This window comes from Labrus mixtus, chromosome 1 (assembly GCF_963584025.1).
Source record: "Labrus mixtus chromosome 1, fLabMix1.1, whole genome shotgun sequence".
Taxonomy (NCBI): domain Eukaryota; kingdom Metazoa; phylum Chordata; class Actinopteri; order Labriformes; family Labridae; genus Labrus; species Labrus mixtus.
In genome coordinates this window covers 8,521,054-8,536,003 of record NC_083612.1, presented here as the reverse complement: position 1 = coordinate 8,536,003, position 14,950 = coordinate 8,521,054, and the positions used below count along the sequence as shown (strand labels likewise).

The 14,950-nt window shown below is 40.3% G+C and overlaps 1 protein-coding gene across 1 annotated transcript in view; it reads left to right on the top strand.

Moving 5' to 3' along the window:
* The window catches only part of cngb1a (cyclic nucleotide gated channel subunit beta 1a), a 28,182-nt gene that overhangs the window by 156 nt on the left and 13,076 nt on the right, over nt 1-14,950 (top strand). The window contains exons 2-19 of the mRNA XM_061052950.1: nt 3,083-3,188; nt 3,869-3,905; nt 3,994-4,045; nt 4,570-4,675; nt 4,799-4,818; nt 5,188-5,202; nt 5,704-5,857; nt 6,303-6,327; nt 6,406-6,478; nt 6,668-6,780; nt 6,909-6,960; nt 7,575-7,604; nt 7,942-8,002; nt 8,102-8,129; nt 10,753-10,868; nt 12,975-13,072; nt 13,371-13,508; nt 13,608-13,649. Coding sequence (XP_060908933.1) covers nt 3,084-3,188; nt 3,869-3,905; nt 3,994-4,045; nt 4,570-4,675; nt 4,799-4,818; nt 5,188-5,202; nt 5,704-5,857; nt 6,303-6,327; nt 6,406-6,478; nt 6,668-6,780; nt 6,909-6,960; nt 7,575-7,604; nt 7,942-8,002; nt 8,102-8,129; nt 10,753-10,868; nt 12,975-13,072; nt 13,371-13,508; nt 13,608-13,649 — 1,265 coding nt within the window. The 5' untranslated portion in view covers nt 3,083. The remainder of the gene's footprint in view (nt 1-3,082; nt 3,189-3,868; nt 3,906-3,993; nt 4,046-4,569; nt 4,676-4,798; nt 4,819-5,187; nt 5,203-5,703; nt 5,858-6,302; nt 6,328-6,405; nt 6,479-6,667; nt 6,781-6,908; nt 6,961-7,574; nt 7,605-7,941; nt 8,003-8,101; nt 8,130-10,752; nt 10,869-12,974; nt 13,073-13,370; nt 13,509-13,607; nt 13,650-14,950) is intronic.

The following is a 14,950-nucleotide window of genomic DNA, read 5'->3' as shown; positions in this document are numbered from 1 at the left end:
ATGTGCATGGCTGGTCTTTGAATTGCTTTGCTTAAAAAAATAGAAATGAAAGCATGCATAGTAACTTGTCATGTAATTTGATTCTCATGTTGTTTAGCTACATTTTTCTAGTTTAAAAGAAGGGCCGACAAGAGAATAACGTTCAATACTTTTTCGGGATTTTAAAACGATAATCTCTGTTATGTTGATGATCGATAGTATTTCATAAGAGAGGTAAGTAGGAACATAAAAGCTTTCAAAACTGCAGGCAAACTTCGGTTTCCCCAAGCTGCCAATTTTTGTATGGAACTTAGACAGACAGTGTCTTGAGAGTTTGCCTGCAATTTTTGATAACTGAAAACAGGAACTTACCCAATACTTGGTGTCTAGGACTTACATTTTTGTTATTTCTGTTGCCGAGGTAACCAAACAGGTATTGATAATGTTTGGCATTTACCAGTATCATATAGAGGTTAAATTTCTAGTATATTTTGTGGCTGTGGCTCAGTTGACAGTGTCGTCGTCTCTCAACCCAGAAGGTTGGGGGTTGATCCAGGTCCTGCAGCAACATGTTCGATGTGTCCTTGGGCAAAACACTCCCGCTGCTTCATCGTGTATGAATAGCGTATGAATGGGATAAGTTACTTCTGATGGTCTCTTTAGATAGCAACACCTGCCATCAGTGTGTGAATGTGTAGGTGTGACATGCGGTGTAAAAGCGCTTTGAGTAGTCAGAACACTAGGACATTGCTATACAAGCTAAAGTCCATTTACCATTTACCATATTGAAAACGCCACAAGAGAATGTGGCAACTTCCATTAAACCTATGACAGATAACAGTGAAGTCTTTCAATATTATCCTGTGACTCAGCGTCTTAATGGAGTATTTGCCAACCCTGTATTGACAATCATCACATTTCATTCTGTAGTTCTCTTAATGGTCCAACTGAAGATCTACAAACCAAGTCTCCAAAACATTCTGAATACCTCAAGTATCAGGGACGTTTGCTCACATTGTAAAGGAAATTTACGTCATCAGTGACAAAGGTTTCAATTTCAGCAAACAGGTTTGTTTGATTAGTACTCGTACTTGACTTCCGGTTGGCTCTTTCCCGCTACAATGAGACGATGTTGGGAATTTGTCCTGATAAACATCTTATTTCAAGATATAACACGAGAAAAGGGCCCTGTGAGTCATTTTGTATTGGAACACATGATAGCGTCATTCAATCAGCCTGACCCAATATCTCTGCCCAATGGCTTTTCCGTTAGCTTGCCAAGGGTCTGTCTGGCTAACTTGCTAACGAATTAGCTAACTCTCCTTCGGACTAGTCTTCTGATGAAATTGTTACCTGCCTACATGAGTCTGTGTCTGTCTTCTGAATTTGCTAGCTAGTAAATACCAATAACTGGCTGATTGTTATTGACTTAAAGTAACATTATTTCAGACTTTTGGTGTAAGATGCCGAAGACACCTTCTGCACCCGTTAAAGCTGCGAAACATGAGGCAACAACGACACTGTTAACGACGCAGCCTAACGTTACGCCGCAATCTGTCATGAATAAAATCAACAGGGATGTAGACTCCGTGTCTTGCTCAGTCACTCTCTTGTTTTCTCTTCATAACGTCATCCGTAATTCTCCGTCCTCTTCGTTCTCACAGCCATTGTATCAAACAGTACCAAGACGGGCTAACTGGCTAGTGCAGTGAAGACGTACACACTTCATGCGAGAGATCCTCAGCGCGGGGCGATCTGTTGCCACGGAGAGACGCTATTCTTCCTGTGGAAAGTTGTTGTACTATTAGATCAACTTTGAAAACTACTGTCATACAAACATGGACGCCCTGTGCACAGCACTGTTAGTCCCTTTTGACTGCAAATTAAAAGATTCACCGCACACAAGATGGCTGAATTAGGTCTTCTTTTTATTTAATTACATACTCAAACAAACAACTGGTTTCGTCTCATGGCAAGCCAATTAACTAACAAGAAGTATTTCAGCCATATTGTGTGCGGTGATCTTCTCATTTGAGTCAACTTTGTTTATGTGTATGGATATACATATTGTTGTTTTAACTGGTTAGCTCTCTGTCCAAATAATCAACTTGTTTACTGGTCAAATAGCCAGTAAAAAAGGTGGATGTCCTGATGACAAGTGTGGAAAGGCAGTCTAAACTGAAAGTCTGAGGCACTCTGATGTCGTATAAAAATCCTTTATGAAACAGGGATGTGTCTGAGTCATCATCAGGGCATGTCCCAGGGCAGGGCATGTCCCTGTCCCTTGTTCTTGGAGAGCACCTGTATTCCTCTACATTTGTTTGAACCAGTGCAGCACTCACTTCTACCTTTTTTCTTTGTCTAACCCTAACCAATGTATTCATTATCCAAATGTTTACCTGGGTAAACGACATTGGGAATTGGCTGACTTAGACGTCTTATTACCTGATTTGCAGAGATTGTATAACTACTGAACTGGTTACATAATTGGTTGATTGGCTAAACTTGCACTTTTCATGACTGGCAAATTATTGGCTTGGCTGATAACCTCGTAGGCTGTATAATTACAACCACACTGGTTAGTTGTTTACCCTTGATTATTGGTACACTAACTGGAGAGTGTTAACATGGCGGGAGGGCTTACTGGAAAGTGCAAGTGAGCAACCAGTCCAATAAATGGATGTCCAAAAGCAGAGCGACACATCGCTGTTCTCCTCTGCCAGACTGCCTGTGGTGGATTAGGGTCATGACTAGTCAGCTATAATTGAGGTTGACACTCAGCTACACCTGATCTAAAGACCATTAAGCACAGTACACAGAAACAGGCTAACTAACTTTTCTTTTTCTGAAGAATAAGCAATCTTTTTTTATTTTTGGGATGTCAACATTGTAATCATTACTAGATCCCTTTATAAGGTCTTGTTTATCACAGAAGGTTGCACTGTAACAAAGCCTACATCCTTAAAGGTCCTTCTTTGCAATGCCAAAAGCAAAGGCAATAAAGTTCTTCATAATTAAACAATTAGACTAGATAATTGGACGATTAAATGTAACTTTTTCCCAGCAGTAACAACCACTGTTTCTGTGTTTTTTGCTCATCCAGGATGTTTAGCTGGGTGGTCAAAATTGGTCCCCAGCTGCCTGAACCACCGCCCAGAAAAATTGAAGTGCAGAAGGAGGAGAAAGCATCCGCCACTACCCCCGGACCTGTAAGCCACGCCTCCCTATTAATGCATGTATTAATTGGCAGACTGTTTAACAATGTTTTTTCCCCCACTACTATTAAGGGACTCAAAATTAAAATGTGCTCCTTCTGACCTTAAATACAAATTAATTCAGCAAGATTCACAATGTTGATTTTTGTTGTCTGTGTTTTATCGGATAGTGCGACCCGTCTGTGAAGTCCAAAGAGCATTATTTGATATGAGCTGTCCGTCTATCGAAATGCTTCCTCTAAAATCTTAAATGAAGCTTTTATTATAGAGAAGAAAAACGTGCTTCCCATTTCCTCAAAGTGCAAATGCAGGGTGTAGTTGAGTGTGAAAGTGATTGTGTACTGGGAGCATTAAAGGAGACTGTTCCATTGAGATACGCCTCCCCAGAAATCTTAAATAATAGAGTACCATGTCATGTTAGCATTATTTGTAGGGGGAAAAAAGATAGCCTCTTTTATGGTTTTGCGCCATGGCAGCACATTTCGACGGAGCACCGGCTTTCACTGTATGTAAATATTAAGTGTCAGAATTTCTTATTGCCATTCAGCAGAGTTTTTACTGACTTTGAAAACCTTATATTTGAGTATAAACCTGTATGTAATGTAAATAAATGTACATTTTAGTCTTTTACTCTTGTACTTACATTAACCTTAATTTTTGTTTGTTTTTGACAGAAGAAAGTTACTTTTAAAGATGATTGCAACGCTGAAGGTAAGTTCCCTCTCAATGAACATTAATTTGTTTGATTTTATTCTTGTTGATAGTAGCCTACACTAAGACTTCTTCTTTTCTTTTAAAGCTACAAAAGCTGACAAATCTAAGCAAGAAACACAGCCAGAAGAGGGAAACAGGTGAGTTATTCCGTCATTTATATAACATCACTCTAGTTATCACAAAAAAATAATAGATTTTATTGGCTGCTTGGTGATGTAATGACACAAAGCCTGACTCGCAACATGCTAGAAAGAACATGCTACTGTAAGCTAATCTGCAAAATCATACGCCTATGCTAGCTGTCTGAGAGCTAATTCATCAATAGCTTTTAGAAATGCTAACTTAGCTTTTAAAGGCTTTATCAGTTCTACTTAACATAAAAAATGTTAATTAAACTGCCTTTCCCTCAAAATAACAGCAATGCTTCACGTCATACATTAACCAATTTTATTAGCAACTATACTGTTTGCTAGCTATGCCTTAAAGTATGTTGGCCTGTTAGATAAAACTAATTTTAGCAGCTATTCCAGCACTACTGAATGTGTTGAACCTAAAAAAAAACATCTGGTAACAATGTGACACAGTAAACTAAAATGTTTGATTCATATTCAGGATTTTGAGGTACCCATCTTAGCAAGAACATCTATGTTTATGTTTACAGTCCAGCTCCTGGTTCTCCGTCGGGTGTGTTTGGGTGGATAAGCAGCGCTCTACCTCAACCTGCAGTTTCACCAAAGCTGAGTCGAACCAACTCCACCACCTCCAAGGTTAGGATCAGATTTTACAATGGCATATCCTCATAAGTTCAGTTATATGCCGATGACCTTTTAATATTTCCATCATCTTCTGCTCCTCCATGTCTCCTTCCTCCTTCACGCCTCTTTACACAGGACGAAAACACAACAACCGGGTAAACAGTGCGCATGTGTGTGAGTGATGTGGGAATTTGTTCAACCAGAAAATGTAAAAGAAAATACGTTTAAATCCTAATGGATTGTGCAGCTTACCAGTAGGGGGAGCTGTGTAATTCAGTCTAGCATTGATAAGATGTAAGTCCACATCACATCTCAAGTCTTTGACTAAAGAGTCTGACTCGTGTCTCAACATCAAAGTGATTTTCCATGTCACAGATTGCTGACAGACAACATAAGTATGATGAAAAAACAAGTTCCTGGTTGAACTCTCACTATGAACCACTTGTTTGTACTAAGTCAATGTGTCAAAGTGAAAGTAGTGTTTTGATGTTTCCTCTCTGTTCTTTCTTCTCTGTGGGCAACAGTAATCCTGAAGACAAGTGAGTATCAATGAATAACTGCATGCCAAATAGTGAGCTGCTTTTTGAACCAATCAGCTTGCAGGATGCCAAATAATGTTTTTAGAAACCGATGAACAACCAGGATGCCCATTAGAAGCTAACCCTAACCCAAAAATAAAATGCCAAACAGTGACCCGCTCTAAGAACTAATCAATAGCAGTTATAAGTCAGCTGTTCTATGAGCCAATCAAAACACCAAATAGTTATCTGCCATATGAACTAATCATTAAGCGGGATGCCAAATCTTGAGTACCTAGGATTGGAAACTTAAAGATAATCAATGAGCCAATCCACTCGTTGACTGCCCAAGAGTGAGTGGTAATATGAACGAATAAGAACACAGGATGCCAAATAGTGAGCTGTTATTTAAACCAATCAATACACAGGATACCAAATCTGTTTGAGTCTCTCAACAATCTGAATGCCAAATAGAAACTTGCTTTATATCTACACAATCTGTGTTTTCGTTTCTGTCCACAGAAAAGGGATGATAGCTTGGATCACTCAGGGTTTGGAGAAAGTTGTTCCTCAGCCCGAGCTGAAGAGCAAAGAGCCGCCGCCGCCGCCACCGCCGCCGCCGCCACCAGCCGAGCCGCCAACAGCCAAGCGGCCCACAGCCGAGCCGCCCAACGAGGTAAACTCTCAAACTTCAAATGTCTGGTGTTACCCTGAAGAGTCTGGAGTAATTCCGAAAGGCCACAGAAAACCCTGTAATAAAAAATAAATCTGGATTTTAGGGTTACGTACTGCAACTGCTGCACAACAATTTCCTTCAGGATTAATACAATTATCTTTATTGAAGATTTATTTTTGGGCTGTTTATGCCTTTATTTGAGGGACTGGACAGTGGAGTTGGAAATCAGGGAGAGTGAGAGAGTGGGGAATGGCATGCAGGAAAGGAACCACAGGTCGGATTTGAACCTGAGCTGCCTGATTTTAGCACAACAACCTCTGTTCATGGGGCGTACGAACTTATCCCTCGGCCACCGCTGCCCCAGAAAACCTTCATTTGATGTTCACCCTCAGAGAAACAGTCTGGTCAGCTGGTCATGTGAACTCCTCTGTTTGTCTCTCCTCAGGTGTGTCAGAAAGCAGCTGCACCAGGTGAGAACAGTTTAAATACCTCCACAGATACAGCAGAGATTCAGACTGGAAATGTAACTGATAATTTGGATATTTTAGTTGCAGTGCCTAAGACGACTGTGAAGGACACAGGCAGAGAGGAAAAGACTGAAAATAAGCCTCACCCACCCAGGTATGTGTGTGTGTCTGTGTGCGTGCGTCTGATATGTCACGATCAATAAAAGATATACAAATATATAAAAAGGATTGATGGAAATGGAGAGAGGGCCTTGTTGCATGTAGAGGTTTTAAGTTACAGAGTTGACTTGTGTTCTAATGTGTGATATTTATATGTATGTATGTGTGTTTGTGTGACTCACAGGATGATCGACTGGATAAAGCAGGGTATAGAGAAGGTTGTTCCTCAGCCAGAGTTTCATGTCCGTTCAATCACAGACGCCAAAGAGAAGCCGGAGCCTTCTGCTTCCACTAAAGGTAACTTCAGCCTCAAATCCTCACTGCAGATGTATTTCATAACTCGTGGTTATGATTTTATAAGCGGGTTATGTTTTGGGTGTTGAAGTATGAGTATTGCTAACCTGAGTGTTTTCTGCTTGAAACAGCAAAGGCACCAGAACCTCCACCAGCTCCAAAACCAGCCACTGACACTGAGAAGTGAGTCTGAATCAACACAACACAATATACAAATGTTTGAGTAGCACAGCAAGGGTTTAAAGGATTCTCTTTGGTGCTAAGGGGGGGGGACAGGTACTAATATATATACTGTACATTATCCTCCATCTTTAACTGAAGGAACATTTTCAATACAGGTTTTAGTTATTGTAAAATTATGTTTACAGTTTGTATTAGTGGTGTGCAAAAGTTACCAAATAACTAAATGTTTACACATGCCAAAAAAACGTTTAAACGGCTGCCAGCTTCTAGTGTTTCCCCACACATGGACGATACCTGGGCGGGCCGCCCCAGTATTTTTCCGAGGTCCGCTGTCCGTACACCCCTCTTGTAAAAGCATCGCTGTTGCTCTGTGCTTTGTGCAGTGACATGTGCACGTTACCACATGTTTAAAAAAAACAAAAACGAATTATTGTTTAAACGGTTTGCGATTTTACCAAACATTTTGTGTTTAAACGTTTAGAAGTCACACCTCTCGTTTGTATTTCAGGTATTTTAGTCCTAAACAGGATCTACAGTAGATGCCTCCTCAACCACTAAGTTAAGATGTTGATGAGTTAACGACTAGACAGCAAACATTTCTTTTGTCCTCGCAGGTCTTCAAAGGAAGCAGAGCAGCAGCCAAAGTAAGAACAAACTGGGTTTTTTTTAAACATCACAGGTCCAGAGGAAAGTGAAACGGATTATATGATTAGTCAATGCAATGCAAGCCACAAACTGCCTCAAATCCCAAACACTAGTTTATTTAATCCTAGCTGCCAAAAATCACATCCGTTTATTAGATATTGAATAGTTACAGCATCAAATCATATGTTATAAACTTTTGTCTTGGCTCTATACATACATACATCCCATAAACTATCTAATATGTGAAGAATGCAAGAGAGTATATGTTAGTTTATGACACATTTTGTGGAGAAACATAGTATTTATCTGGACTTAAACTTTGTGCTTCATTGACAGAATGATGGGCTGGATCGTTGACGGGATTGGCCGCATATTGCCTCAGCCTGTACACAAGCAGGTGAGTCACTGCAGGACGTTTTCTCCTCATGCACAATCATACATCGAAGTTTCAGACAGCGAGGCATCATTAAACGTCACCTTTTTTCTCCTCCTGCAGGACAGCGTCAGAGACGAGGTGCAGAAAAGTGAGTAAGACCTTCCACAGCTTACACTAACAGATACAGCAGGCCTGCACGTTATGAACAAATATGTGTGCTGTGCGTCGATCACATTGTTCAATATTGCGATAAATTGGGATAAATGACCAAAAAGAAGGAGTGCAAACTAGCTTTAACTTACAGTTCATGTCGACCCGCTGTTCCTCATATTTTACACAGCATCTGTGTTTGCAACATGTCGCTGCTGAGTCCAAAAGATGAAGAAAAAAGTTGGCTTTTTCACCTCATAATTGGCACTAATTAATCTGAGAGTAGCTAACAGCTAGCTTGAGCTTCATCTGACCGCATCAAAATGCTGTGAAAGCATCGGTGTAATGTACACATGCTGAGGTTGAAAGCAGTGATTTATTACTTTAACAGTAATTTTTTTAACTGCGATTAATAGAGACTTTTGTAATGTCTTTATTGTGAAGTCTCAACTCGAGGTAACGATAAAATCGCAATTAATTGATCAGAGCTAATATACAGTCGAATCATTGCCCGGATATCTATGTACTTTATGGACTAATACCACAGAGTAAAATGTAGACAAGAAGTGCAGAGGTTTCAGAGAATAGAGACTTGTCCCTTTTTATAGATTATTTAAAAAACAACTGTAGGGGCGACGGATAGCCGAGGGGATATGTCTAGTGTTGTAGTCAAGACCACACTAGGTCTTACCCAAGACCAGAGTCTCGGAGACCGAGACGAGACCAAGACATTTAGGGATTGAGACCGAGTGAAGACCAAGACCATAAATATCACTGAAAAATCATCAACCTGTCTGCAGGGGGCGTGTCACTCACTGCGACTGTAACCAGGGGAAAAAAATCTAAGTTATTTCTTATTCTAGGAAGGGGCGTTTTCCTTCTAATCGCAGTAATGACGTGGAAAAATAACCTAACCGGTCTGGTCTTGACCGGTCTTGATTTAAAAGCTTGATTCATTGGTTGAGCTGTTTCTGCCTGCTGTGTATTCATTGGCAGGTGTCAGTGACGAGGCCGACTCTAACCGAGCTCCCCCTCTCCTTCTGTTTCAGGGGGGAAAGGCGGCGAGCCCCTTTAAATAAAAGGAGAAGGAGGAGGACACGGAGAGAGTCGCTCGCACTGACACTGAGAGCCGCCTAAACTCTTTAAACTAACTGAAGAAGGAGGCACAGACGGAGCTGTTTTTAAAACAGTGACGCGATAATCGAGTGCTGCTCTGTTTCAAAACTGCTTTGCAAAGCTGCAGTGCATTTAGTTTTAGTCATGATGCACTATAAACATTTTATAAACAAAATGAAAAATATAAACAAATCAGAGGTTTTTTTTACTATAAGATGTCTGTTTACATGCGTTTAAACTTCTTTACATGCGTTTAAACTTGTTTACAACATGTAGGATAAATGAATGAGATTTAATAGACTCAGGCCTCGTCCACATGTAGTTCAGTGATAATGCACCTTTTGTAAAACTCCTTCCAGAGTGAAGATTTTCAGGAACTCAGTTGAAGGTGTTTTAATGTGTAGACGGGGAAAACAGTTTTGCTCTTGTAATGTCATGCTGTGCGCCGGTTTCTCCTCAGCGACGCTGTCACTTTTGTTCTCATGAGATTAGTGCGATGGCAGACGTAACCAAGCTAGTGCTGGTGCTAACGGTGCTAACTGGACTTTTTACATGCGCGCACATACATACTCTCATACTCTCCCACTATGTTGACGAGCAGAGGCGCCTCAGTGGACTACTATGTAAATCACTGGAGGATTGGCATGACATCGTTTTTGACTTGGCATGCTCATGACAGCTGTAACAGTGCATTTTGCATTTTAACATGGGTGTAGATGTTTTTCAGAATTTAGAGTGTGGACGGGATTCTGGAGGAAAACCTCTATTTTGAAAAATACTCGCCTACATGTGTGGACTAAGCCTCAGTATCTCCTACGTTTCAATAATGTTTTTTTTAAATAAGGAAAATACAATGTGAGTGTTTAATCATGACAAAAAAAAAATCATCTGTAACTTAAAGATCAATCTATAAACTATGGTCACATCTCAGCATCATTTGTAATGAATCTCCTTTTGTTTCTATTTTTATTGCAAACTGGCACAAGCTTTTAGTTGCAGTTCTCGACTCCCATTAAAACATTTTTTTTACATTTTTGCTGATTTTACAAAAAGGATCTATCAACGCACGATGCATATTGCTGTACATTAGAAAAATAAAGACATTCATTTGTAAAGAAATCAGTGCTTTTTGAGTGTTTTTGCAGAGTTGATTAGTCAGCCTGAAGTGCAAAGAAAAATAATCAACCAATGAATCAATCCATCAATGAGTCTAACAACAATTATGTTCTGAAACGTGTTATAGGTCTGTGTCTAAGGTTAAGATCTAAAGTGTTTGCCCGGAAGATGTCATGTTTTTTGTCAGCGACGTCTTTATTTCATTCAGCCAGTAGATGATCAGATACACACTCACATTAGAGTACTATCAAAATAACCATCATCAATAATTGTTTTTCCCCCCTGACATAAATATATAGTTTCACATAGATGATAAACAGTATACCGGAAACATACCGTACATAGCCAGATATTCCTCAGCTGTCTTCTTCCTGCCATGTGGTGTTCAGTCAGCATCATACAGGAGAAGACAGATCTGGTCCTGGAGGATGTGGAACAGGACAAGGAGGCCAAGCAGCAGGAGGAGCAGATAAATGACTGCAATCTGCAACCGATGGAAAAAGAGGTCAGTGAGATTCTGATCATCCAGTAAGACAAGGAGGAATTACTAAGATGATTACTGTCAGACTGAAAATGAAATATTTGAGGCCAACGATAGATTTTTGTGCATTTCTTTTATTGTGTAAAAGTTGAATCATGACCTGGACAACGTCGTCCCCATAACTTCTGTTATGATTATTTGGAAAGTGCATCTCTGATGACTTAGTCATTTATAGTCAGCAGACAGAAAGTCATGATTTATATTTGAACAGTGCAAATGTTTTTATTATTAGAAAATATGTGAGATTTGGCTAATGGGCTATTTTTATTTGTAGTCCCTGGTGGTGAGAACAGATGAGACAGAAGAAGAGAGTCAAAAACAGGGGATGCTTTTTACAGACATGAAGACAGAAAATTTGTGCAGTCTCCTCTTATGAACCCCCTTGTCATACTATTGGTATCAGTCCCTCTGTTGATTTAGGCTACAGGATGGAGGCAATCATAGGCAACTTTGTATTTGGCTTTGTATTGCAAGCACAAATTTGTATATTTCATTTTTTTTAATTGGGCAGAGAAAGGCATTCTTTGCTAATTCATCAAATTTAATTTAGGCTACTCGCTGTGTAATTGTTCAACCTGCTACAAGTAAATGGTTAATGGACTTGAGCTTATATAGCGCTTAAAGGGCTTTTACACCGCAGGTCACACCTACACATTCACATACTGATGGCAGAGTCTGCTATTTAAAGTCAGACATCAGAAGTAACTTATCCCGTTCACACACATGCATACGCGGCCAGCAAAGTGTCTTGCACAAGGACACATCAGACATGTGGCAGCAGGAGCTGGGGATCAAACCCCAAACCTTCCGTTTGAGAGACGACCGTCTCTACCAACTGAGCCACATCAGCCCCAAGTCTATAAGGATCACTTGTATATCTTTTAATTTACAAGAATGTGTTCACCCAGATGCTGACTGTTTAAGACGCATTAAGTTTGATGCAGCACCATGTGGTGACCTCGGCCTTTGAACCGCTGAGCTTTGCTGCAACAGCTGCTTTAGTTCTCAGTGTCATCCGCAAACATAAGAGTTTCAACTTCAGGACAACCAGATGGAGTACCATTAACAAAATGGAGTGGGCCAATAATAGATCCTTGTGGGATCCCCAGTGGGCAACAGCAATGATTTGGATCAGTGATAAGATATGGAAACTTGCATTAAACTTTAAATTACTATAATGGTCCAGTGGTTCTCACTGCAAGGTTAGAGACATTATATTTAGAGAGCTTGACTAGGAGAACTTTCTGATTGAATTCAAAGAGTAGTGAGAGTAGTGCACTGTTATTGAGATGAGAAGTTTTACGTTCAACTTCCAGTTTCTCAGCAACCATGTATGCTGTCGGGAGAATGCTGATTGGGCTTATTTTTACATTTGGTAATTGGGTTGCAAGATTTGAAGACGGGAGTGAGTAGTAGCAGTAGAAGATTTCCAAGAATTTAAGTAGTGCAGGGATGTTGAGAGGCTAAAGATAGAAGTAATTGGATTAACTAGTGCTGAACCAAAGTCGTTGGTCATAGCTGTTTACATCCCAAACACATCCTTTGCAGGTGAACGTTTAAGGGGCCGGCTAATTCTCATGACTTCCTCATATGTGATGTTTAGGGAATGCATCAGTTGAATATTGGTATCAGACGAAATCATCCCTGATCTAAGATATCGGGCGCCAGCAAGACAATGTGGCAAGCACCACTGTCAGTAGCCGACGTGTATTTGTTGTGTTGCATCAATTTAATGCTGGCATGCTAGTATGCCTAACTGTTGATTCAGAGGAAATGGTTTTTATTGGGAGGAGAAAGTCACCATTTGGACGCTCAGTCTCTCTGAAAGATCAGCAACATGCAGTTTGTGCGACATGTTCCAGTGACATTTCAAGTGAACGCAGCTAATTGGAAAAACAGAAGTTATAAATAAGTAATGAAAAGCTGTGGTATGTGTGGTTAGTTTTCTCAACTGGGGCATCTTTAGTTTTTCTAAAGTAAATAGGTACAATCTATCCTTGAAGTGAGAGAAGCCCTGGACAATATAAGCTACAGATTCAAGGAATGATCTCTTTTTCTGGTTGTTTGCAGGGAAAGGATATAGATGCACACATGGATCAATGTACTCCAGTGATGAACAAAACCATGAAGGAGGCAGAAGTGGAAGTTTTGGCTCACATGGAGGAAAGGTTTGCAACCAATCTCTCTGCATATTTGATTGTTTTCTTGTCATTCTTATTCTGTTCATTCTTTTCATTACTGAACCATGAATGAAAATGTCTGCCAGTTGTTCTGTTTGCACGATGATTTAATCTACACTAAGATATCTTGGCTTCTTAAGAATTGCAGCATCTCATAGAAATTGAAGCATTAATGGGGACAGATCAGGGCTTACGTTGTATCTTTCTTTCTTCTGTTTTAGTTTTCATTCAGAAATTCCATTTCCTTGAATTTGGGTGATAAACTGAGCTCTTCCTTGCTGTATAGATTGCAGCAGGAGTGCCTGGAGGCGGCCCGCGTAGCAGAGGACATGGCCAGAAGGGCAGCAGAGGAGGCAGTCCGACAGCTGGAGGAGGAGCATTCAGCTAAGATTGTCATTGAAACGCAGCCAGAGTCCAACGAGCAGTAAGTCACACGGATGTTCACACATCATTGGCCCAATTACGTATTCGGTCCTTTAGCTGATACATTATTCAACAACTGTCCTTCTGTTTGTTCTCAAAGACTACCCAACATCCTGGAAGAGGAGAACGAGGATGACCCAGAGTAAGTCCATCTTTCTGAAACCCAAACTAAACCCCGGTTTCTCTCTTATACTACTGCTCTGTTGAGTAAATCCTAGCAAAGGTCTCAGGCATGTCAGATTCATGTGTTTCTACTGATTGATTGTTCTTGTAGATGAACAACAGGGTTACTAAATGTATGTTGTGTCAAAGCATTAATTTGGTATATGACTATATAACATCAAAAAGGGAGGGAGAATCTAAATATGTATCTCGTTTTGATGTTGCCTAACCCATGATACCTGCTATTGAAAGACACCAGTGTAGTGTTCATCGAGTGTAGTGGTGCAGATCCAAGATTGGAATCCAGAAACAGATCCAAAGTTTTGCTTGCTGGAAATGAAATCCACAAAACATGGCAGCAACAATGGGTCCAGAGATTGCACACATTTGGTTCTCTTGGGTCTTGGGAGTTGGCCAAATTTGGCATTATCGACATGCCTTTGATGCACAGGATCAGTAGCAATGCTAGAATCTTTTTGGCATAAATTTCACAGGGGGCCTCTCCAAGCACTGTTCATTACCTGTATGTTATAAATTAACAGACATGGTAAGCATTAGCTACTCTAAAAATGGCATTAGCAGGGACCATGTTTATTTTGGCAACATCGCCCAAGGCCAAGTTGACTGGTTAGAAAGTATAAACACTGTAACTACTGGCTTATTTGTGTTCTTTAACTTCAGAGGAAGTTTTGTTATTTGAATGTCTCCTCCATAGTTAAAGCTAGACTAGCAGCATGCGCTCATTTATTCTCTTTATATCATTATCTGTTCCACTTACCGCTAACTTACTTTATTTTTTAACTCTCAGACAGATATTTCTTCTTCATTATCCTTTGGTGACTTTCATGGACAAACTTTGGTTTTCACAGGAATAACGGCTGCAACACTCAACAAGAGAGCTGTCAGATGGGGTCCCCTTAGGGAGGTTTCCTACTGTCATTGCAAAATTTGCACATTTTGAGCCACTGCTGGGGTTTAAAGTTTGTCAGCCCTCAGCAGTTGTCTGCCATGCCTGTTGACGAGCAGCAGCAGGATTTGTGGTTTATTGTTCGCAATCACAACTTAACATACAGATAGTCTCTAAATGTTTAATGAACACAGAGCGTCTGAGTAGAACCATCAGTATTGCAGTTTTTCAGGTGGTTTATGTTAAGTGTTATGTCCTACACTGGTGATGGGGGACAGGGGGCGCACTATGGTGCTGTAAGTGATGGTTATCACTGTACTATGTGTCAAACAAGAGTTCCAGTAAAGTACATGATCATGAACAGTCTTTGTGGT